Source organism: Mesoplodon mirus (genome assembly GCF_964341445.2).
Source record: "Mesoplodon mirus genome assembly, chromosome: 1".
Lineage (NCBI taxonomy): Eukaryota > Metazoa > Chordata > Mammalia > Artiodactyla > Ziphiidae > Mesoplodon > Mesoplodon mirus.
In genome coordinates, this window is record NC_138976.1 from 3878865 (window position 1) to 3902777 (window position 23913).

Sequence of the window (23913 nt, forward strand, 5' to 3'; positions counted from 1 at the left end):
GGCACGTGGAATCTGGCTTTAGTCCCTGTAGGATCCTTTTGTTCTGGCAAAGAGCCACAAATCCTACCTTTATCTGCCTCAAGTTCACGCTCTTCCCACAAAGTGTCATGGTGGTGTGGGGGGAGGTGACTGGAGCCATCTCTACCAGAAAGCTCTCAAAAGCAGGTGGCGGGCCGGGTCTGCACAGCCATCCAGCCTTGCTTTTGGTGTGTGCTTGCCTTCCTAGGGGTTGGCCGGCACATCGGGTTTAATACAGCCCTTTTGGAGGAGCGCAGGTGGCACCGAAGTGGTCAAACGCTTACAGACCCTGAGCCTCGCCGATTGTGTCTTACGAGCGTGCTGAGGAGGGAGTGCAGCTCGCGTCCACCACCTTCCCTACGCCGTCAGGTGTTTGGAGGAAGGAAGGAAACTGCCTTTAAACGATTGCAAGATCCACCCTGGCCTTACTGGGAAAGGACCAGCGGGGAAGGGCTACGTCTGCAGTGTGGTTTTCCACTGCTCGCTTCTGCCCAGCTGCCCTGGAAGTTGGTTGGCTCTGCCCATTTAACAGCGGGAGCAGCTCCTTTGGGACAGGACGTCGAGGTGGCAGTTGTAAGTTTTGTCTGGAAAATTCAGATGTTCTTGTCTGAGTAGGTCTCTGACTATACAAGGAGTTACCGGGCTGGCCTTCTGTGGGCCTTTGGCAGGAACCTCCTCACAGCGGACCCTGTTTGGAGCGGGGTGTGTTCCCCTCCACAGAGGTAGCGCTTTGCTAGTGGTTTTGCTTGTGAGGCTACTGCCCAGCATCTTCTGGGGTCTTAGGGTGAATGTCGTTTTCTTTAAGGGATAAGTCCCAGGAAACCAGGCCAGGCAAAGAGGTGGCAGAACACTTTTTATTCTTGACTGTCGCCCCCGAGGAAGCAAGAATACAGAAGCTAAGTCGCCCCCTGTGAAGGCGAAAACCAACACTCAGACAGCACTTCTGGCAAAAGCTCGGAAGCCGGTGACACGTTTTACAACGTCTGGGCCTCAATTGTGTTGTGAAAACCAGGTAACTGTCCTCGGACGGGAACCACAAAATCAGTTCTTCTGGCTTCTCTCGGTCTCTCTCCCAAGTAAAGGAGAGGCAAGGCGGGTTCGTTCCCCTTTGGGCTTTGGTCCAGAGACCAGATCACACTGAGCAGTTCAGCGTGCTGCCCTCAGCATCCCGGGAGGCGGGAGCAGCCCTGTCTTGCTGAGAGTGGCGTCTCGCCTGTGGCTGCCGCTGCGGCGGGAAGGGAGCTGAGTGGCCTCCTCCAGCTGCACGGCTCAGCTGGGAAGGCTGGGCCTGGGCGGGACAGTCGGCGCCCTGGCCCTTTCCCGGCCTCCCCGGGACACCCTCTACAAGCAACACAAAGTGAGGGTCCTCTTCATCCATATGGAGCCTGACGCTCGGAGGCGAGGAAAAGTTAGAAGTTCCAGCACGAGAGGGAAAGAGGTTCTCAGTCATACATGGGGTGGTCCCCTTGGGGGTTAATAAGTGGCAAAGACTGTGGGCACCAGTGAAAATGGATCAACTAGTGGAAACCAAGCTTAGTAGCAAAGTGCCCCACGGGACGGGATGGGACAGGATGGGACTGGGATCAAGCAGGTCACCGGCTGAGTTACAGTTTCCCACCAGCTGGTCTCCAGGGCAGTTCTGAACACTCTGTTTTGCCCCTATAGGTTTGAGGCTGTCCTGTGTCAGTTGCCCACACTTGTCTTTTCTTAGCCGAGGCTGGGTTCCTGTGGCCTGGGGAGCACGAGCGGCTGCCCTGGTGGCTGCCTGGGGCTCACTCACGTGCTGCAGAGCTTTGCGGGGCAGCTTCTCCGAGTGGGCGACCCATTCTTTCATCACGTCTAGGACGATGGGGATGAGGCTGACCACACCTCCACAGTGGTTCTTGGCCTTGTGGCAGCTGAGGTAGTTCGCCATGTCGGGAGGGCACCTGCAGGGAGGCAAGAGGGGCCAGCTGAGCCCTGCCCCAGGGACTCCCGTGCCGCGGCCCAGACCTCGGGCAGGGGTTTCTAAAGCTGCCCCCGCTGCAGAACCCCAGTGGGAGGTTTTAGAGCTGTGCGCCCACCAGGCCAGGCTCGCGGTGCCAGACATGGTGGTTGAGCGGGTTTAGGGCCCAGGAGCCCCCAGGAGATCCCGGTGTGAAAGGCGTGGGTCATGAGCTGTGGAAGCCTGCTCTGATCACTCCCAAGTACACCGTTTAGCCCCTCTGACTCGTCTCACTGTAGTATCTAAACAGCTTCCTCCAGAATTTGGTACCCTGTGCTGCGGATTCCCCAGGGCTCAGAATTAGGGGACCACGCTGGTGGTGCTGACATCCATGGGACTGGACTCCAGACATCCCACTTCTTCCTGGGCTTCTGGGAACAACTGGTCTGTGACCCCCTTCTCCTGGCCTGGTGCAGGCTCCAGCAAAAGGATTTGTGTCCTACTAAATCTGGGCCTCAGAATCCCTCATTTTCAATAAAATGATTTGTTGGGTCAGAGTCAGTCCACTAAATCAAGGGGCCTAGGACTTCCCAGCCAAGGACGTCTGGACAGTCACCTGTGATTCACCAGCTTAGACGCACCTGCCCTCTCAGCAAAAGCCCACCCTTCCTCCAGGACCCCTCCTCTCCCGTCCCCGACCCCTCCTCCCTCCTCCCACACGCAGGCGCTGAGGCCTCGGGAACCGGATCAGAAGGGTCTTAACTTGGCTCGCAGGCTGCTAGCGAGGGTCTTGCATTTCTCGAGGAGGTGGTTGGTGACGGGGGTGCCTGAGTGCAGTGCCTCAAGGTGCTGGCACAGCTTGCCGAGCTCTGTGCAGATGTCCAGGAACACGAGCGGGATGCGCCGGTCTGTGGACTTGCTGCAGTAACGCCCCGTGTAGCTCTGCACCTGCGCTGGCCCGCGTGGAGTGAGCCGGGAGGGTCCGGGGTCACCTGCCTTGGCCCTCCCAGAGTCATGGGGCAGAGGCCAGTAACGTGTAAGCATTCGGGTCTATAGACAGCGAACATCTTGAAGTGTCCCGGGCACCATGCAGAAGGCTTTGCAGGCCTGAGCTCACTCAGTCCTCACCTAAATGCCATACACTGGGTACCTTTTTTTTTTTTTTTTTTTATAAATTTATTTATTTATTTTATTTTTGGCTGTGTTGGGTCTTCGTTGCTGCACGCAGGCTTTCTCTAGTTGCGGCGAGCCGGGACTACTCTTCGTTGCAGAGTGTGAGCTTTTTAGTGTGGTGGCTTCTCTTGTTGTGGAGCACGAGCTTTAGGCGCACAGGCTCAGTAGTTGTGACTCGTGGGCTCTAGAGCACAGGCTCAGTAATTGTGGCGCACGGGCTTAGTTGCTCCGCGGCATGTGGGATCTTCCTGGATCAGGGCTCGAACCCGTGTCCCCTGCATTGGCAGGCAGATTCTCAACCACTGCGCCACCAGGGAAGTCCCTGGGTACCTTTTTAAGTGCTCATTTTACAGATGAATACCGAGGCCCAGAGAGGTGAAGTGCCCTGCTTATTCACCCCAGCTCGAGGGCTCTCAGCCCCATACCTCTCACCAGTCCCAGGCACCTAAGCCAACACCTGCAGCAAAGAGGGCTCGTCCCTGACACTTTATGCCATGGTCCCACCTAGAGGACCCACTTTGAGAACCACTGGTTTGGGCCACCCAGACTGAGGAGCAAACTAGAATCCTCTGTAGTTTTGTTATCCTGTGCTTCCAAGGCTAGAGAAAGGAGGGACAAGTCAGTAAGTAGAGCTGGGAAAACAATGATCTGTGTGAGGAAAAAAATGTAGGCTCCACATCACGCCGTAGACAAAAATCAACTCTAAGAGAATGGAGAGCTTAAATACTAAAAGCAAAATGAAACCTCCCATGTGAACATGTCTTAGTGGGAGGGAAACCTTTCTTAAGCCATAAAAGGTGCTAAGAATAGTGATAAAATTGATCTAATTTCAACTCCTTGCCTTGGGGAGCAGTGGGGATCCTCCCCGGCTCAGGACTCTCTCCACACCCGGAACCCCCAGTCACTCTGGATCTGGGATTGGGCAAGGGCTGGGGAGGAGTTGGCTGCAGTCCAGGCAGGACTAACTGACCCATCTCACATGGTCCTGCTCTCCACGGTCGGGTGGCAGGGGGCATCGCCTGCCTCCTCCAGCACCCAGAAAGTTCTAAGACAACCAGGGTTTTCCTGCTGCCACTGGTGGACGTTTTGTCACTAGGGATGCCTCCCCAAGTGACCTCAAGTAGCTTCTTCCCAAGTACAATAGCTTTGTAGGGGGGTAGAGGTTTTTGATACCCACCTTGTAGGCCCAAACACCCACACACACCTGCCCTGGGGTCCGGGGCGGGGCAGGGTGTAAGGAGGAACCTGCACTGTGGTGTAACTACAACAGAGCAGCGTCACTGGGCTACAGGTGTCAACAGAGCACCTGTCACAGTGTCACAGGTGTGTGTGCAGGTAACCTTTGGATACCTCAGTCTAGGAAGGGCAGGGGGAGGGTTGAGAGTCAACACACATGGGGCCATTATCTACCAAAAGCCTTCTTGAACCTAAGGCAAGGAGGAGTGGGTCGGGGTCACTCAGCCCTGATGTAGATTCTGAGCAGAGGTGGGGGGCATCTCAGGTGCCCCTTCCTGATACTGAAAACCTGTTCCATGCCCCTGGAAGTCTGAACCTTTGGGGGCTGGGCTGAAAAGGATGCAGCCAATTTACTCTTAAATAGTTCAGAGGAAAGAGGGTACATACAAACAAGGGTGCACCCTAAATATTACAAACTGATGTATCTAGGTGAAAGTTATACGGGTGTTCGTTTTCTGTAGGTTTTTAAAATTTCAAGTTAAAAAACTGGGAGAAATTTTTACAAAAATTAAATTTTTTGAAGGATGCTGCCAGGCAAGGGTTGCACACGTCTGCAAATGTGACTAGCAATGTGCGTGGTAGGTCGCAGTTTCTAAACCGCAGTGGAACCCAGTGGCTGGGACCATGTGCATCTGTTCGCCATACCTCCCTGTCCTGAGCCCAGGCCGACAACACCAGGTGCCGACGGAGTGGGTTCTGCTGATGATCTCATTAAATCCGCACAACAGCCCTAGGAGGTGTGTGCTGCTCTTTATACATTTCCCAGATGAAATGTATAAAGAGAAGTGGATCACTGGCCTGAAGTCACAGAGGTGGCATGTGGTAGAGCCGGGACTCAAACCCGGGCCGGCTGAGTCTTTTTTTTTTTTTGCTGTCATGGAGCTTACCTTTTTTTTTTTTAAACATCTTTATTGGAGTATAATTGCTTTACAATGGTGTGTTAGTTTCTGCTTTACAACAAAGTGAATCAGCTATACATATACATATATCCCCATATCCCCTCCCTCTTGCATCTCCCTCCCACCCTCCCTATCCCACCCCTCTAGGTGGTCACAAAGCACCAAGCTGATCTCCCTGTGCTATGCAGCTGCTTCCCACTAGCTATCTATTTTACGTTTGGTAGTGTATATATGTCCATGCCACTCTCTCACTTCGTCCCAGCTTACCCTTCCCCCTCCCCATGTCCTCAAGTCCATTCTCTACATCTTCATCTTTATTCCTGTCCTGCCCCTAGATTCTTCATAACCTTTTGTTTTTAGATTCCATATATATGTGTTAGCATACGGTATTTGTTTTTCTCTTTCTGACTTACTTCACTCTGTATGACATACTCTAGGTCCATCCACCTCACTACAAATAACTCAGTTTTGTTTCTTTTTATGGCTGAGTAATATTCCATTGCATATATGTGGCACATCTTCTTTATCCATTCATCTGTCAGTGGACACTTAGGTTGCTTCCACATCCTGGCTATCGTAAATAGAGCTGCAATGAACATTGTGGTACCTGACTCTTTTTTTTTTTTTTTTCTTAACAAATTTAATCAGTTATACATATACATATGTTTCCGTATCCCCTCCCTTTTGCATCTCCCTCCCACCCTCCCTATCCCACCCCTCCAGGCGGTCACAAAGCACCGAGCTGATCTCCCTGTGCTATGCGGCTGCTTCCCACTAGCTATCTACCTTACGTTTGGTAGTGTATATATGTCCATGCCGCTCTTTCACTTTGTCACAGCTTACCCTTCCCCCTCCCCATATCCTCAAGTCCATTCTCTAGTAGGTCTGTGTCTTTATTCCTGTCTTACCCCTATGTTCTTCATGACATTTTTTTTTCTTAAATTCCATATATATGTGTTAGCATACAGTATTTGTCTTTCTCTTTCTGACTTACTTCACTCTGTATGACAGACTCTAGGTCTATCCACCTCATTACAAATAGCTCAATTTCATTTCTTTTTATGGCTGAGTAATATTCTATTGTATATATGTGCCACATCTTCTTTATCCATTCATCCGATGATGGACACTTAGGTTGTTTCCATCTCCGGGCTATTGTAAATAGGGCTGCTATGAACATTTTGGTACATGTCTCTTTTTGAATTATGGTTTTCTCAGGGTATATGCCCAGTAGTGGGATTGCTGGGTCATACGGTAGTTCTATTTGTAGTTTTTTAAGGAACCTCCATACCGTTCTCCATAGCGGCTGTACCAATTCACATTCCCACCAGCAGTGCAAGAGTGTTCCCTTTTTTCCACACCCTCTCCAGCATTTATTGTTTCTAGATTTTTTGATGATGGCCATTCTGACTGGTGTGAGATGATATCTCATTGTAGTTTTGATTTGCATTTCTCTAATGAGTAAAGATGTTGAGCATCCTTTCATGTGTTTGTTGGCAGTCTGTATATCTTCTGTGGAGAAATGTCTATTTAGGTCTTCTGCCCATTTTTGGATTGGGTTGTTTGTTTTTTTGTTATTGAGCTGCATGAGCTGCTTATAAATTTTGGAGATTAATCCTTTGTCAGTTGCTTCATTTGGAAATATTTTCTCCCATTCTGAGGGTTGTCTTTTGGTCTTGTTTATGGTTTCCTTTGCTGTGCAAAAGCTTTTAAGTTTCATTAGGTCCCATGTGTTTATTTTTGTCTTTATTTCCATTTCTCTAGGAGGTGGGTCAAAAAGGATCTTGCTGTGATTTATGTCATAGAGTGTCCTGCCTATGTTTTCCTCTAAGAGTTTGATAGTGTCTGGCCTTACATTTAGGTCTTTAATCCATTTTGAGCTTATTTTTGTGTATGGTGTTAGGGAGTGATCTAATCTCATACTTTTACATGTCCCTATCCAGTTTTCCCAGCACCACTTATTGAAGAGACTGTCCTTTCTCCACTGTACATTCCTGCCTCCTTTATCAAAGATAAGGTGACCATATGTCCGTGCGTTTAACTCTGGGCTTTCTATCCTGTTCCATTGATCTATCTTTCTGTTTTTGTGCCAGTACCATACTGTCTTGATTACTGTAGCTTTGTAGTATAGTCTGAAGTCAGGGAGCCTGATTCCTCCAGCTCCATTTTTCGTTCTCAAGATTGCTTTGGCTATTCGGGGTCTTTTGTGTTTCCATACAAATTGTGAAATTTTTTGTTCTAGTTCTGTGAAAAATGCCAGTGGTAGTTTGATAGGGATTGCATTGAATCTGTAGATTGCTTTGGGTAGTAGAGTCATTTTCACAATGTTGATTCTTCCAATCCAAGAACATGGTACATCTCTCCATCTATTTGTATCATCTTTAATTTCTTTCATCAGTGTCTTATAATTTTCTGCATACAGGTCTTTTGTCTCCTTAGGTAGGTTTATTCCTAGATATTTTATTCTTTTTGTTGCAATGGTAAATGGGAGTGTTTCCTTGATTTCACTTTCAGATTTTTCATCATTAGTATATAGGAATGCCAGAGATTTCTGTGCATTAATTTTGTATCCTGCAACTTTACCAAATTCATTGATTAGCTCTAGTAGTTTTCTGGTAGCATCTTTAGGATTCTCTATGTATAGTATCATGTCATCTGCAAACAGTGACAGCTTTACTTCTTCTTTTCCAATTTGGATTCCTTTTATTTCCTTTTCTTCTCTGATTGCTGTGGCTAAAACTTCCAAAACTAGGTTGAATAAGAGTGGTGAGAGTGGGCAACCTTGTCTTGTTCCTGATCTTAGTGGAAATGGTTTCAGTTTTTCACCATTGAGGACGATGCTGGCTGTGGGTTTGTCATACCGGCTGAGTCTTGAGCCCACACTTTTCAACCACTTTGCCGTTCACTCACATATTTGGTGAGGGAATGAGTGAACGGCTCATGCACCAGTTAGGATCTGAGTCCTGATTCTGGCACAGATGCACTGGCCCTCTCTGGGCCTTGGGTTTCTATTCAGCGTTCACGTGAGGGGACGAGGCCTGGCCCCGCCCGCGAGCCCAGGAGCCTCCACCTGCCCGATGCTGGAGATGGGCCGGATCTTGTCGTGGGCATTCTCCCTGCAGTGCTCCGGGGCAGCGATGAAGGCGAACTGCTGCTGCTGGAAGAGCTGGTACTTCTGCTCCACACTTCGAAGGGATTCTTTCACCTCATTCATCATCCTGTCTGCTCATTCACAGGCAAGGAGGAGTCTGTGCAAGGAAGAGGAGAGTCTTGAGCTCCCAGGGCCAGACCCGCGGATCCAGCTCAGGGGTTGTGAGATGCCCACGGCCCCTCTCAGCGGCGCACGGGGCTGAGCAGCTCCCCACAACGCTGGGGAGCAGGGACTATTTTCATCCCCATTTTGCAGAGAAGGAAATGAGGCCCTAGGAGGCTGTGCACTTGCTCGAGAACCCGGCAGGCTGTCCGCGACGGAGCCAAGCCCGACCCAAGCCCATTTACCCTCCAGAGGCACGTTCTTTGCCGTGAAACAAGACTTCCTTCCCTCAGCTGTAGACATGAGTTTCTCCGGGCCTCAGTTTCTCCAGATTGTGGGTGTGTGTGTCTCTCTCTCACACACACACACACACACACACACACACGGCCTCCAGCACCTCCCTGTGGTGTCAGCAAAGGCCGGGATGGAGAAATGTGTCACAGCATGTAAAATCTGTGATTTTATCAGTTGGGACCAAATTGTTGTAAAACATCTGCCACTCTGCAGCTGGTGGGAAAGTCTAAGGATCCTTTCCAGGCTAAGCAGGGGAAGGGTCGGCACTGAGACCCTTCTAGTCGAGTCTGAGGAGATGCCGTTTCCCTACTCTGTGCTCGGGGCAGGATCCCTGAGTTGAGGTCTGCCCATCCCCAGGGCGGGGTTGGCCGCTGGTGCCCCCTCCCTGCCTCCTGTGGAGTTTGCAGGGATGACCCTGATTGGAAACATTGACGCTGCGGGGAGTACTGTCTTTTGGTGCCTCACAAACTGTCCCAATGTCATCCAGGAGGTCCACGACGTGTCCAGAATCTCCTCTGAGCAGAGAAAGGCAGTGGGTTCTGCCCTCCATATCATCACAGTTTTGCTGAGCACGCGCAGCATCCTTGAAGGTGCCACAGCCGGCTGTCCCTGCACCACGAGGCCCTGGCACACATGGAGCCCAGGCTTGGACGTGCCCCCTGTCAGTCAGAGGAGGCTGCGCTGAGGTAGGGCCCCAGTGGGATGCTGCAAGTGGAAGGTGCCAGAACACTGGGGTGGGGTGTGTGTGTGTGGAGAACACATCCAGGCTTCCTGCCAGGTCCCAGGTGGAGAGGAGGCTTGCTTTCTGCTGGGTCTCCCTCAGCATTCTCACACAGCAGGACTGGAATGAGGGAGTCTCTGTGGTAGGAGGAGACGGCATCAGGGGGATGAAAGGAGAACAGACCACCAGGTGGCCTCCACGACACGATGGGAGGGGTGAATCAGAGAACTTCGGAGGGCTGGGGAGCTGGAGCTGGGAGCCGCAGTCCTGGGCTGGGAGCTAAACGCAGCCCTGCTGCCATAAAGGAGCCGCGCCAGGGAATTCCCTGGCGGTCTGAGCTTTCACCACTGAGGGCGCGTGTTCAATCCCTGGTCGGGGAGCTAAGGTCCCGCATGCTGTGAGGCACGGCCGAGAAAAAAAAAAGGAGCCATGCCAGGAGGGGGCCCGACAATCGTGCCCCACCAGCCCAGGTGGGTCTACTGCAAACTGAATGGAGCAGCTTCAGCGGCAGCGTCCTGAGGCCACCCCTGGGAGCCGTAGCCTGTGTTTGCCAACAGAGCAGCGCAGCTGCACTGGGGACAGGCCTGGTACAGGGCCACGTGGGGCAGTGGCCTCCTTCTACTCAACCTCCTGCCCATTTAGCACAAGCTGGGAGGGGATCCGGGCTGTGGGGACGCCGTGGGACCCGCTGTTTGTTGAACACGTTCCACAGCCAGCCAAGGCCCCCCGGCCCCATCCTGGAGGCAGAAATGAGTCGACCCGGGGTGCAACGGTTTTCTGTCACCTCACATGGAGGCAGGCTTACCAGGACCTGGCCTAGGGCGAGGAGAGCGAGGCCCACACCTCGCTGCAAAAGGTAAGGGGGTGCTTTCTGTGCTGATAGCGCTCTCGCAAACATGGTGAACGTTCCTAAAACCCGCCGGACTTTCTGTAAGAAGTGTGGCAAGCACCAACCCCACAAAGTGACACAGTACAAGAAGGGCAAGGATTCTCTCTATGCCCAGGGAAAGCGGTGGTATGACAGGAAGCAGAGTGGCTATGGTGGGCAGACTAAGCCGATTTTCCGGAAAAAGGCTAAAACTACAAAGAAGATTGTGCTGAGGCTTGAATGTGTTGAGCCGAACTGCAGATCTAAGAGAATGCTGGCTATTAAGAGATGCAAGCATTTTGAGCTGGGAGGAGATAAGAAGAGAAAGGGCCAAGTGATCCAGTTCTGAGCTTCATATTTTGTTTTGTTATGAAGACAATAAACATTTGAGATTGTTGAAAAAAAAAAAAAAAAAAAAAAAAAAAAAAAAAAGGTAAGGGGGTGCCAGAAACGCAGCCATCAAGATAGGTAAAAGCAGGCGTGATGTGCACCCTGAAAGAAGCCAGGGCTGCTGAGGGCTTGACCTCCTGGGGGAGGGAAGGTTTGAAAAGAAGGCTGGGGGCTTCCCTGGTGGCGCAGTGGTTAAGAATCCGCCTGCCAAGGCAGAGGACACGGGTTCGAGCCCTGGTCCGGGAAGATCCCACATGCCGCAGAGCAACTGAGCCCGTGCGCCTCAACTACTGAGCCTAAGCTCTAGGGCCCGTGAGCCACAATGACTGCGCCCACACGCTGCAACTACTGAGCCCGCGCGCCTAGAGCCCGTGCTCCACAAGAGAAGCCACCGCGATGAGAAGCCCGCGCACCGCAACGAACAGTAGCCCCAGCTCGCCGCAACTAGAGAAAGCCCACGTGCAGCAACGAAGACCCAACGCAGACAAAAATAAATAAATACATAAATAAATTTATAGAAAAGAAAAGAAGGCTGGCTTTGGAGAGGAGGAGGGCAGGTGAGCGGAGGGGTGGGACCCTGGGCAGAGGGTGGGAAGAGGGAATGTCGTGAGCAGGCGCAGGGGCGGTGGGCAGGGCGAGGCTGAGGGCCCACTGTCAGGCAGAGCTGTGAGAGCGAACCTGGAAGCTTCCAGCCAAGGAGGTGCAGAGCCCTCCAGGCGTTCACTCATTCGTTCATCCATTTATGCTGCAGTGCCTACCAGCTGCCGGACACCTGCAGGGTGCTGGGCCGGATACACAGCATTGAACAAAATAGACAAGACTCCCTACCCTGGAGGGACGTTAGGAATGGGAGGCGGACAATGAGGAGAAGTGAAGTGAACGGTAGTTTAGAGAAGGAGAAAAGCAAGCAGGGAAGCCAGATGGGAATGGCCAGAAGGGCTACACAGTCTGCAAGAGGGGCATTTGCAGGAGGTGGGTGGGTGCAGGGCAGGGTGAACTGGAGCCAAGATGCAGCCTTCAACGAGATCCCAGATGGCTTGGGCCAGTCCTAATAACAGCCAGTTCGATGAGGCTCTAGGTAAACCCTGGACAGGCATCACCTCAGATCCTTGCTACAGCCCTTTCAGCGGGGTACCACGATCACCCCCACATGACAGATGACAAAGCCGAGGTCAGGCAGCTAGGATGGGAGCAAACCGGCTTCCCCACTCAGTTTTGCCCGACTTTATTTAGCCTGGGATCTTAACTTGGATACCTCCCTTCCTTCCCCCGCCCCCCAGCCCCCAGTGATGGTCCATTAAGAGAAACACGCCAGATACCAGATTGACTGTGGCTGGGGTGGGGGTGGAGAGTGGACACCAAGGGCCTGCACTACCTAGACCCTTGGGCCTCGCTTCTGCTCGAGTGAGACTGTTCCCTGTTCCCCATCCCAGAGCAACGAGGACTAGCATTCAGGGGGCTGCCCTGTGTGCCCAGCTCCCTGCCACCCTCCTGGAACTGCCAAGTTCTCTAGGGATACAGCAGCCCTACCTTGACTGGTGGCCCCAAGAGCCCCTGAGAGCAAAACCTACTTGGTTCTTGATCCTATCGACTTGTGCCATGCACACCAGGAGTATCGTGAGAGGAGCTGTAATAAGCTATCCAAAGTGGTCGTCCCTTGAACAAGAGTCACTGCAGCCAGATTAGTCTGGATGAAAGGCACAGGGTGCAGGCACTTCTTGATCTGGGGGAGGAGGAAGGAAAAAAATGATTACCCGATAGGTTTTAGGCTTTAATTGATTTGTATTTTTTCAGGCTGCTAAAGAAGATTAAATCGTGGTATGAAAAGCGCCTAGGGCTTAAAATAAATGAGGAGGAAGGCAAGCCATTTCAGAAATGTCCAGGAAGCAAACTGAACCTCTCCAGTGCAAATTGCAGGCTTGGTGGTTTGTGTTCTTTGTTCAGAGTGAGGCAGCTTCCTTTTCTTCCCCAGCTGTTTTTGCAGTTGAATTTGACAAGCCTACCAAAGTGTGTACGTGCTCTGAGAAGGCAGTTCTGAGGGGGAGCGAGCCTCTTCCCCTTGGAGGGCATGTCTCCGGGCTGGTAGCTGCTGGAAAAGGCTTTGGCTAGGAGTCAGGACGGCTAGTTCCAGCCTGGCTCTACCTTTAACAAGTGACCTTGGCCTAGAATTTCCCCCTTTCCAGGCCTCAGTTTATCCATCTGTAAAATGAGGGAGTTTGGATTAGAGGCTTTTCAAGGGCTCTTCTGATTCTAATGCTCCATGATTAACAGCTGATGGGGAAAGAGGTCCAGAAAGTGGAAATGGCTCAGCTAACCAATTTTTACCGTTCTGAGCCTCCAATTTCTCACCCGTAAAATGGGAATGAAGGTACCTATTTCTCAGGGTTGGTGCAAAGATTAAATGAGATATATTACTAATAGTAACCCCTATGCATTGTGCACTTACTACACACCAGTTACTGTCTAATACTTCTGACATATTAGTTCATGGAAACCTTCCATAATCCCCACTTAATAGGGGAGGAAAGTGAGGCACAGAGCAGGATTGCACAGCTAGTAAGGGCGGAGCCAGGATTTGAACTCTGGGCAATCTGTATTGACTGTGCCATACTCCTTCTCCATAATGTTCACATTATGGTAGCTCCTCCTAAGAATAGCAACGGACAAGAGCTAGAGCTCCCAATTCAGTGCCGCGTCAGATACCAGGCTGCCCACCGGGGATTATCACGATTCGCAGACCTCCTTCCCCCCTCCGCGTCCCACCCCAACTCTCTCTCTCAGGGCACCGGCAGCAGCGGCGGCCCCCTCCATTCTCCACCCCCCTCACCCTCCGGTTTCCAAATCCAGGGCTTGGGTGGGCCCTCCCCGGGCCTGCTTTAATCTTGCTTGTCCTAGAGCGGCCTTCACTCACAGAGCGCCCTGAAGCTGGAGTGTCTCCGTGCGTGTCTGGGACCCCGAAGGGGCGGGGAGGCCCTTCCCAGGGCTTGGGAGGAGGGGTGGGTGGGGTGGGGAGATCGGAGGTGAGAAGGGGCGGGGCCGCGGGCCAGACTGTTACCGCCGGTGCCATAGCAATCGGGTCACGGGGCAGCCCCGCCCCGCCCCGGGAGCAAGTGGCGGGGTCTCGGGGGCTCAGAAGGTGCAAGCTGGGCTGAGGGTTTCCGACCGGACCCTCGACCCTCCCGCCCCTTCTTTTTCAAGCACCCTGCCCCACATCTACTCAGTGTCTTCATTTTAAAGATGGGGAAACTGAGGCCCTGAGAGCAGAGCCGGGGTGGCTCAAGGAGCCCCCAACGCCTGGGCCAGGGCGCGTTGACGGAACCAGAAGCAGGATCCGCCTCCCGCCCTCTCGGGGGCCGACGTGCCCTCGGGGTGTAGTGGGGTCTCTCAGCACAGGGGGGCCCTATCAGGGGACACCTCTGACCCCAGAAGGCCACAGCTGGAGGAGACTTGAGGTGCCCCGCTGGGGGCGCGCAGAGGGGCGCGGACGAGGCCAGGGCACGGAAGCACTTGCCCCAGGCGGCTGAGCGCGCCGGAGGAGGAGCGGGTGCCAACGTCAGGAGCCAACCTCTCCGGTGGGCGGGGGCGACGCGTGCTGATGACGCAACGGCGCGGCACCCCTGGTGACGGCGGTCACAAGGGAGCGGCGCGCGCTGATGACGCAGGCCCTAGCGACGGCGGTCACCAGGGAGCGGACGCGTTGCACGGCGATATGGACGCGACCACCGCCCCGCACCGCATACCCCCGGAAATGCCCCAGTATGGGGAGGCGAACCACGTCTTCGAGTTGATGCAGGTGACCCGGGCAGCCCTGCCCTGTCGCGACACCAGGCGGTGGCCGGGGAACCTCTTGCTGCGGTCCGGCCGCGCGCCGGCGACGCCGCATCAGGGAGGGGTCACGTTTGTTACCCAAGAGGACGCCCAAACTGGGTTGTTCGACTCCTGTGCCATCGTATCCCAAGGGAGTGCTCGACCAAAAGATGCTCCCTGACCCTCCCTGGAGGGAGGAAAGGGGGCAGGCCATGCTGGCCATGATTTGGTCCTGGCCCCGCCCCAGTCAAGTCCATGATCTGGAAGAGGTCCCTTCCTTTTCTCAGTTCCCCCATCTGTGAGACGCCAGGTTGCAAGAGGTGGTTTCCAGGGGGCTCATCTGGTGCTGACAATTTCCAGGGCGTCTGCAGTGTTGGTTTCTGAGCTGGGGAGTGTCTGCGTTGAAGGTGGCCCTCTCCGTCCTCTGAGAGGGCTACCTCCTGGGACAGCAGCCCTGTGGTTTGGACAGCAGCATTTCGTCCCTGGCCCTTCCTCCTCAGGGCCAAGAGTTCAGGGCACCTCCCAAGCCCTCATCCTGAGTTCCTGACCTGACCGACCTACTCCCTGTGTGACCTTAGGCAAAGCCGTGCCCCTGCATGTGCTCCAGGTTTCCCTTCTGCATCTCGTGGAAGTAAAGGCTTTCAGAAGCCGGACTGGAGGAACTGTCAGTCACTCCGAGGTTCTGAGGGCCAAAGGGAAGCTGGATCATTTGTCTGCTCCTCCGGGTATACCCCATCCCCAGAGGCACCTCCTTAGTGATGCCAGTGGCCATTTGAGCCTCTGACAGCTCTGAGAGAAGAACTCAGACTAAGAAACCTGAGTCTCCATCCCTCCAGCAAACATAGGCTTCCTTTGGAAAGTGTTAACTGATAGAGGGCACACGAGAGATTTCTAAAACTGAGTGGCCAATCTAAGTAAAGAAGATGGCTAGCTGAGTCCTAAGTCACCGGGTGGTGGGCAGGATGGGGCAACTCCTGGGAGCACTGTGCTCCGCTCTAGAGAATCTGGTGTATCTCATAGCAGTTGTTAGAAGGAGCAGCCTGAGGAAGCTTTTGGTCCAGTATTTCCAGTCCTTAGTCATTTGTGTGCTCCCTCCATGGTTTTTACCATTTCCATTTTCTGGCCTTTTTTTTTTTTTTTTTTTGCTGTGCAGCGAGGCTATGGGATCTTAGTTCCCTGACCAGGGATTGAACCTGGGCCCCAGCAGTGAAAGCACTGAGTCCTAACCACTGGACTGCCAGGGAATTGCCAACGTTTTTATCTTAAAATAATTTTAGACCCACAGGAAGTTACAAAAATAGTACAGAGTTCTGGTGTACCCTTGATCCAGCTTCCCCTAGTAGTAACATCTAAGGTAGCTGTAGTACATTGTCAAAATCAGGAAATTGACATTGGTACAATACAATTAACTAGACTACAGACCTTATTTGGATTTCATCCATTTTTACCAGCACTCATTTTTTGGGTATGAGTCTATGAAATATTATCACAGGTATAGATTCATGTAACCAATACCGTATTTCCATTTTAACTTAATCATTTCTTTAAATCAACCCACTTCAAAAAATTAACTGATTTCACCTCATCCTAAGCAATATCCTTGAAATCGTCGGTTTGACATACTGATTTTTCTAATACACATTAGATATGCAACTGTGTGCGAGTGAAATTTAAAATATTCATCTGAGAACCATCTAAAATCATCTCACACCATCTCACCAGTGATATATGACTAGGGATCTCGTCCAACTGTGCCTTTTAATGGGCAGGGAACCTGAGGCCCAGAGAAGGGAAGGGTGGTGATGGTGAGAAGCGGAGTGGGGCTAGGACTTCTCATGGTTCATGCTGTTTTTACTGCCCTGCTCTCCCTCTGCCCCCAAAGGGCTACAGCCCCTCCCTGCCTGTCCATAGGGCATAAGGCTGCTCCTTAGTGCACCAGCCCAGCTGCTGTCGCCCACCTGGTTAATTTCTGAGCTTTTGTTCTGGAACCGTGGAAGCTGCTTTCCCTTAGAATTAAATAGCCAGACAATCCCAGGACTCTTTTAGATACCTGTTGCACTCTGGAGGGACACAGGTAGCAGCGATGGCCACGCCCCCCAGCAGTCATCCACATGGGGCACCTACTGGGATTGTGCCGGGCACTGGGACAAGGGGGAGGCGATAAAGGGAATGCACGGGGGCTGCAGGAACATATGACAGGGTTGACCTAGTGAGGATCATCGGGAAGGTATGTTTCCATTGAGGCCTGAGGAAAAGTGTTCCAAGCTGAAGGAACAGCATTTGCTAGGGCTCTGAGGGCTGAACGGGTGCAGCGCAGGAGAGAAACCGAGAGACGGCTGGTCTGGGAGTCACCAGGAGAGTGAGGGGCTAGGGCCCTGAAACTGCCTGCTCTGAGTCAGGGGCGCCATCCCTCCAGCTCCGCCTCCGTCTGGGTGCCTCCCCAGCAGAGCCCACACGGCCCCTCCCTCACGCCTCTGCTCACAGGGACCCAAACAGATGCCAGCTAGGGCGGGGGGCAGGGAGGAGATCAGGCCCCGTAACTGGTATCCACTGTGATACCAGGGTGCTGGGCCACCTGAGCCTGGGGCCTTGGGTGCTCATGCAGGTGCTAACCACCTGGGTGTCTGCCCTGTGCCCACAGAACATGCTGGAGCAGCTCCTGATCCAGCAGCCCAAGGACCCCATCCCATTCATGATTGAGCATCTACAACGAAACAATGATTACGGTGAGCACTGGAGTGGGCCTCCCCCACCCTCCCCAGCTGTCTCCCTCTCCTCCCCCTCCTGGGAACCTCTGGGAACCACACTGTCCTCTCCGAGTCTAAAGGGAGGTCAGAACAGGGTGGGGAAAGGTTTTGCCAACTTGGGGAGGTGGTTAATTGAAAAATGCCTTAATTTCTTTTGGAGCACAACTCATACAAATTCTCCTGCCAAGTGATTAAAATGAAAACCTCAGAATGGCCCGCGGAATTAATTATTAATGCCTTGGCACGCCCCAGCTGATGTCGCCTGTTGGGTTTAAGCTCTGTGATCACTCCACTTGTCAGGTGAAAATGGGGTTTCTGGTCTACCCAGACAGGCAACACTCGGGTTTTCCTGATGGTCTCATTGTCGGCGCCCGTTAATGAGTTCCAGAGCTCCCTAAACCTCGCCCAAGCGAGTGCAGGCCGACCAGACCCAAGGCCGGCGCCCCGGACAGGGAGGAGGGAGAGGAGGCGCTCCGTCCCACGTGGAGGATCGTTGCCGTCCTGTGTGAGCTGTCAGGGAGGCCAGTGTCTCAGAGCTTTGATATTTCTTTCACTGGAGCATTAGCCGCTTTGAAGGAGTTACGAGCGCACCAGTGAAGTGAGGGCTTGGTGCAGCCGAGAGGGATGGAGGCCTGAGATGCCCCGTGGTGGGGTTCAGAGGCCTACGATGAGAGAGGATGCTAAGTAGTTTAAAAAAGAAATGGGGAGGGCTTCCCTGGTGGCGCAGTGGTTGAGAGTCGGCCTGCCGATGCAGAGGACACGGGTTTGTGCCCCGGTCCGGGAGGATCCCACATGCCGCGGAGCGGCTGGGCCCGTGAGCCATGGCTGCTGGGCCTGCGCGTCTGGAGCCTGTGCTCCGCAGCGGGGGAGGCCACAACAGTGAGAGGCCCTCGTACTGCAAAAAAAAAAAAAAAAAAAAGAAATGGGGAGAGAGGAGACTCCAAGCCTGCAGTTTGCCAGGGACACCTGGCCTCTTCCGCGTGGCCTGGGCAGGGTCAGGGCATCGGAGTGAGGGGCCGTTTCAGAGACCTAAGCAGGGTGGTTCAGTGTGGTGTGGAGAGCCCCAGGAGTGCCATTTTCTGAGCCTCCAGGGAGGCGTATTCGAGAACGGGTGCTGAGTGTGAGCGCATGTGCCCCAGGTGGAGACCGAGCGGGGGGTGACGGATGTGGGGGATCCAGTCTGCCCCACGGAGAGTCTTCTAAGGTGCCTCCGTTCCTTGGTGCTCTGGTCGGGGCGGGAGGGAGGCTCACCTGCTCTGTGGGGTGAGAAGCCCCCTTGCTTCCTGGTGGTCCTGCTCCGGACCCCAGCTTGCTGCCCGGGCCTCACCAAGTGGCCTCCGTTGGCCGGAGGAAGACGTTTCTGCAGCCCCCTGCCCCACGGCTGTTCGCGGGGCCCGGTGTTGCTAAGTTCTGTTACTTGAGGGCTGCTGGGAGCACTTCTGCCCGTGTTCCCCTCTCGTACGGCCCCCGCCCAATCAATACAGCAAAGCAAAGTCAAAAGAAGTAAAAGTTGAAGGCCCGATAAAGGTAAAGTAACAGTGAAGTAAACTCAAAGTGCAGAGCGAAGCAAAAGGCAGGGAAGTGCAGGGAAGTGCAGCTCGGGGAGGTGTCCCTTCCCGCCATCCCCCCCACCAGGGAGCCTCCAGCCCATCGGTGTTCACGTCTCCTAGTTAAGTGCGACGAAATGGCGAGAGGTCATTGCTCTCTCTCGGCCTCAGTTTCCTCCTCTGTAAAATGGGCATGTCTGGTAACAGAGAGGGAGGCGGCAAAGCTCCGGCCTCATCCATGGCGACTGGTCAATGACACCGTGGGAAGGCATGACAAGGCCCCGATGCTCCCGCCGGGCTTCAGGTGGTGCCATGCAAGTGTCCACTTGTGAAAAGCTTAATGAGGTTTTTCTAAATGAAAACCATACTTGATGATAATATAACCATTTGAACCCTAAGTTGGGTTGTGGTGGCACTTGCTACTTATGGTTTGAAAAATTCTGTTTAGGGGCGTGTGTGCCACGCTGTGTGTTCTACCACAGACCTCAAGGCTTCGTTAGTCTCCCTGCTAGAACTGCAAGAGCCTGAAATTTGAGGCACAGTCCATCTTTATGCTTTAATCTTGCTCCTCTGTGTGCAGAAATGATTTCCAGTGTCAAACTATCCACTTGACCAGAATTTTTAAGTTCAAATGTCATCGGATGCAGTGCAGTCGGCATCGGCGGGACAGTCCTCTTGGGCGCTGGCCTTACAGCCACCTGCTCCTCTCCCCTTTCCCACCTCCTTCCACCCTCCTCAGCACCCCTTTCCATTCCTTCCGGGCCTCCTTTCCGAGGCTGCCCTCCACGGAGCCCCGCCTCCTTTCTCCACGTTACACCTGCTCTGTTGCTGTCCAGTAGGGGTGGAGAATCCAGACCCTCCCCGTTCAGCTGGAGCTGGGGACCGGCCTCCTGGCTGTCCTCGCCCGTGGCTGGAGTCCAGGCTTTTGGTCCAGATGCTCTCTCAGGGAGTCGAGTCATTGGATCCCAGTAACCACTGTTCTGAGGGGTTGATTCGTTCCCAGAGCCCTCCATCCCCACTCCCAGGCCTTGGGCCGGCAGCTCTGAGGGACACTGGCACATCTTTGCCCTTTGGCTCAAGTGCCAACCACTTAAATGAAGAGAGGGGCATCTCTGGGTTTCCCTCCTGTGCCCAGGCCTCCACCCACAAGTGAAGAAAAACGTGGGAGAAGGAGGGGGGGTGGAGGAGGAGGGGAGAAGACCATGCTTCCGGAATTCCTCTAGGAGAGGGGGAAGGTGAAAAGAGTTTCACCCAGCCCTCGTGGTTCTAGAAGAGGACAGGCGGCCTGGAGAGGTCCCCTGATGTCCAGCGAGCACTTCTGCAGCCCCGGGCTAGTGGGTCAGTCGGTCCTGCCTCCTGCCGGCCAGGCAGTGGCCCGTGTGAACGGCAGCCGGGCGCTCAACCCTCTGCCTCCTGGATGTGGGTGTTGGGTGGGTAGGGGTTCGCTGTGACGCACGGTGGCATGGCCAGTGGCTAGTGTAGAGGGACAGAAGTCTCTGGACTCTTGGCGGTGAGCGTGCACGTGAGGGAGTGAGGGGAGCCGCCGGCTGGCAGCCCCTTCGCTGCGAGAAAACCAGATTTAGTACAAAGTGAGCATTTACAGTAGCCCTGGGCAATATGAAAGCAGGCGATGGTGTATATAATGGTATGTTTCGTTTTTTATCAAACGTTTGTCCAAGAAAGCTGTGTATTAGAGCTCCAATACCTAAGGGTTTCCTTGTGAATTTTAAATCATGCTCCTAGTTAAACCTCAAAAGGCTCTGTGGATGGAAAGGTTTTTTGATTTCCTTTGAAGTGGGTTGAAGAAGTTGATTACTCTTGGCAGTCAAGCAGCCTTTTATGACACTGTTTATAAATAATTACTCATGAGCAGGCCTGGAGTTTCAAGGTGTTAGATTTTAAGAAACTGAAATTAATCACATAAATGTGTGCGAGAAATTAGGTGGGGAGAAAGGCCGTGGATGTTCCCCTTTTAAAGTATTTTCATAGATGTGTACAATTTGGGTGCCACTTACAGAGCCAGGAAGGGGAGGGCTTCCCCAGCAGCCGTGGAGCCTCATAACTTTGTCAACATGAACGTGCAACCTGGGAGTCAGCTCGTTCCCAAAATGCTCTTGTCAAGGTGCAGCCAGCCCCTTCCGCCCGGTCCCTCAGGCCCCGAGCCTTGTGGCGTCTGGCCCAAGTTCTAGGGAGCTTCAGCGGAGGCCTGGGGTTGGAGGCCTGCAGAGGCAGCAAGGCGTCGGGCGCCTGAGCCAGACCCCCGTCCTCCCCCCGCCGCCCCGCCGCCCTTGCCTCCTCTGGCTTCGGCAAGCAGGCGTTCTCCCCACGGTCCGCGCACCGGGCCCCTCCGCCCTCGACCTCCCTCCCTGCTGCCCTGATGCTGCCCCTCCCCGCGAGCCTTCCGTGGCATCCCAGCCCCGAGCTCCCCTGACCAAGTGTCCCCAGAGCCACCTGGCTTCCAGGCTCATCCCATAAGCAGTGTTTTCCACCTGCTGTGGCTTCTCCCCTCAGGTTGCAGGGCCCCGGCAGGCCTTGCCCCAGGTTACAAGGCCAGAGCAGAGAACGGGCTGTGAAGCCCCGCCCTGGCTCCCACCCCCGCAGCCGAAAGTGCCTTGCCTGCCCTGGGCCTGTGCCCTGAGGTTCTCCGCTCAGCGGAGCCCCGGCTCTGGACATGGTCTGGGAGGTGCTCTCCCTGGCGGCCCTGCAGAGCCCGGCTCCCGGTGGCCGTGGCCGTGCGTGAGCGGCATTCTGGACACAGGCTGCGGTGTCGGGTGCCCAGTGCAGCAGTGCTGCTCCGCCCACACCCCTTGGTGGCCTCACGTGGGGCACTGTTCCTGGTAGGTGGCCCCGGGCCTGCCTTCTGCCTGGGCAGGATTCTCTGAGCCACGCTGGCCTTTGAATAAACCCCCCTGTACCCGGCTCAGCCTCATCTGGTTCCTGCAGCTTGCAACCAGCTGGCAGAAGGTGCCTTTGTAAGGAGGTAGTGATGGTGGAGACAAAGGTAACCAAACACTCAGTGGCCACAGAGAGGGGGGCAGCCGAGGAGGAGGCCACCAAAGGTCCTGCTGCGTGTGTGACGCCTCGCAGCTCTGGCCCCAGGAAAGGAGGATGAGACTTGGTTGCTGGCCCCTGGGGACCCGCTCAGCTGCTCAGCGCGGGGACAGAACGCACCAGGGCTGCAGCAGCCCCTTAATCAGGAGGGGGTGAGAGTCTCAGAAGAGGAAGCCAGTGGGGCTGGGGGGGTTGGGGTGAGGAGGACATTCCTGATGGGGAGGTGACGGGTGACAAGGTAGGGACATGGGAAGAACATCTTCAGGAAGAACGAGGAAGCCCAAGGTCAAGGGAGAGGATTGCTCAGGGCTCCTGGGCGACCTTCTGGATCCCCAGCTAGGCGAGGCTGTTAGGATGCCCAGGACACATCCCAGCCTCCTGGTGAGGTCAGGCCCCTCAACAAGGGTCCAAGGGGACCTAAAGGAACACAGAGCCCCTTGGCCAGCAGGACACTGGCAGCTGAGTCCACCCTGCTGAGGAGGCCCGGAGGCTCCCTTGCCGAGCGTGACTTGGAGAGAAAGGATATGTGCAGGGGTCTGCTGAGCTGGAGCCTGGACGCGCCTCCTGGCAGCAGGCCAGGTGCTGCCCTGACCTGGGCCTTCCTGTCCCACATCCCTGATTCACATCACCAGCCCCAGGAAAGGCTTTGGGCTTCCAAGAAGGAAGTTGCTTACATTTCACAACAGTGGGACCAGTGGACCAGATTTAGAAACATGGACAGCGACAGTGTTTGCTCTAAGACCATCAGCTGGAGGCACACAGACATCAAGCAGCAGCAGAAAGCTGTGACGTGTGTCTGACATCATTTGTGGGCTCAAGGAGAGGCAGTTCCCTTGCGGAGACGGGGCAGAGGCCTGCCCTCCCTCTCAGGTCTGGTCTAACGCGATTACCTCTCTGACCCGGTGCGGGCCTCAGGCCACCTTGCTTTTCTCGGCAGCATTCAGCCCAATGCGAGCTTGGATGAGGTGCTCGATGAGTATTTGTGGAGTGAATCAGTGAATTATCCTGAACTTGCCCTCTGCATTTCCCCTGAAAATGAGAAGGTGCTGTGAATTGGGGCACAAGTCTGTTTAAACCCAAGCAGCCTGGCTGGGTGTAGGTCTGCTGATGATCATGAACTCGGGGGCCAGAGCCTCTAGTTCCTTCTCTGTGTCCACTCCCAAACTAGGAGGTCCTCCACCTGGATGAGGCTCCCTCTCGGAGGCCTGGCAGGAACGGGCCCCGTGAGTTGCTGTGCACACCCGTTCGTCCTTCCCCGTGGGCTGGGGCCAGGCTGACAGGCAGAGGCAGAGGCCTGGTTCCCCAACCTGGGTGCTGCGCCCCTCGCTTCCCACAGCTGGGGGGGGTGACATAATCAAGGTGGCACTCAGGGAGGAACCAGCGTGGGTTCACCTGTCCAGACACCACATTCCGTTTCCTTCGTTTTGACCCAAGCACTTTTCTTAAGATGCTGGTTTTTGTTTTTTTTTTTTTTCTTTTCCAATGGCCAGTACCTACTCGCTAGTCTGGTAGTGTCTTCGGGAATTCTGCAGGGTTGGGAGCCTTCCAGAGCCAGGAGTATCACACCGAAGCCAGTGGTTTCCATCTTCATAGAAATGCCCGTATTTGAAAACAAAGCCTTTTCTATCTGGGCTTTTATAAACCTGGCCCATACACTCCAGGCTTTTCCCCATTATTTCCCTCTGTAAAATGATGGGGAATACAATTTACTAAATAAAAAGGCATAGATATTAAAACAAACAAACAAACCCACCTTTGAAGGTCGATTTACGTAAAATACAGCTGTATTTGAGAGCGTGTCCCTGAGACAAAGTCCCTGTTTAAAATGCTTTATGGTGTTTGAAATCCCAATTGTTCTTGATATTTATTAGTTTGGCAAACAAGTTACCGTGTCCACATCCCCTTGGAGACAGAAAAATAAACCATCTCAGTGATCACTTACCTCTCTAAACACAGAGAGTGAGTTCTGTGGTGGAAGCATCTCG

General features: G+C 53.9%; 3 protein-coding genes across 5 annotated transcripts in view; 2 read left to right on the forward strand and 1 right to left on the reverse strand.

Moving 5' to 3' along the window:
• Window positions 1–865: 865 nt before the first annotated feature.
• On the reverse strand, window positions 866–12437 carry SPACA9 (sperm acrosome associated 9). Its single transcript, XM_082618530.1, is given in 5 exon segments — window positions 866–1681; window positions 1684–1946; window positions 2706–2890; window positions 8321–9655; window positions 12307–12437. Coding segments are annotated over 4 exon segments (654 nt in total). The 5' UTR covers window positions 8468–9655; window positions 12307–12437; the 3' UTR covers window positions 866–1622.
• LOC309801533 (large ribosomal subunit protein eL42-like) lies at window positions 10391–10798 on the forward strand. Its single transcript, XM_082616441.1, has one exon. It carries the CDS (start codon window positions 10415–10417, stop codon window positions 10733–10735), a length of 321 nt encoding a protein of 106 aa, XP_082472567.1. The 5' UTR covers window positions 10391–10414; the 3' UTR covers window positions 10736–10798.
• Window positions 12438–14428: 1991 nt separating the features above from the next.
• The window catches only part of AK8 (adenylate kinase 8), a 130554-nt gene continuing 121069 nt past the window's right edge, over window positions 14429–23913 (forward strand). For 2 of the 3 annotated variants that reach the window (XM_082621062.1, XM_082621063.1), the window contains exons 1-2: window positions 14429–14569; window positions 17225–17309. In XM_082621062.1, coding sequence (XP_082477188.1) covers window positions 14486–14569; window positions 17225–17309 — 169 coding nt within the window. In that variant the 5' untranslated portion in view covers window positions 14429–14485. The remainder of the gene's footprint in view (window positions 14570–17224; window positions 17310–23913) is intronic. The other variant, XM_082621065.1, reaches the window with a different exon arrangement.

Excerpts from the sequence above, each read along its gene's own strand:
- LOC309801533 (XM_082616441.1), top strand. The coding sequence starts at position 10,415 with ATGGTGAACGTTCCTAAAACCCGCCGGACTTTCTGTAAGAAGTGTGGC.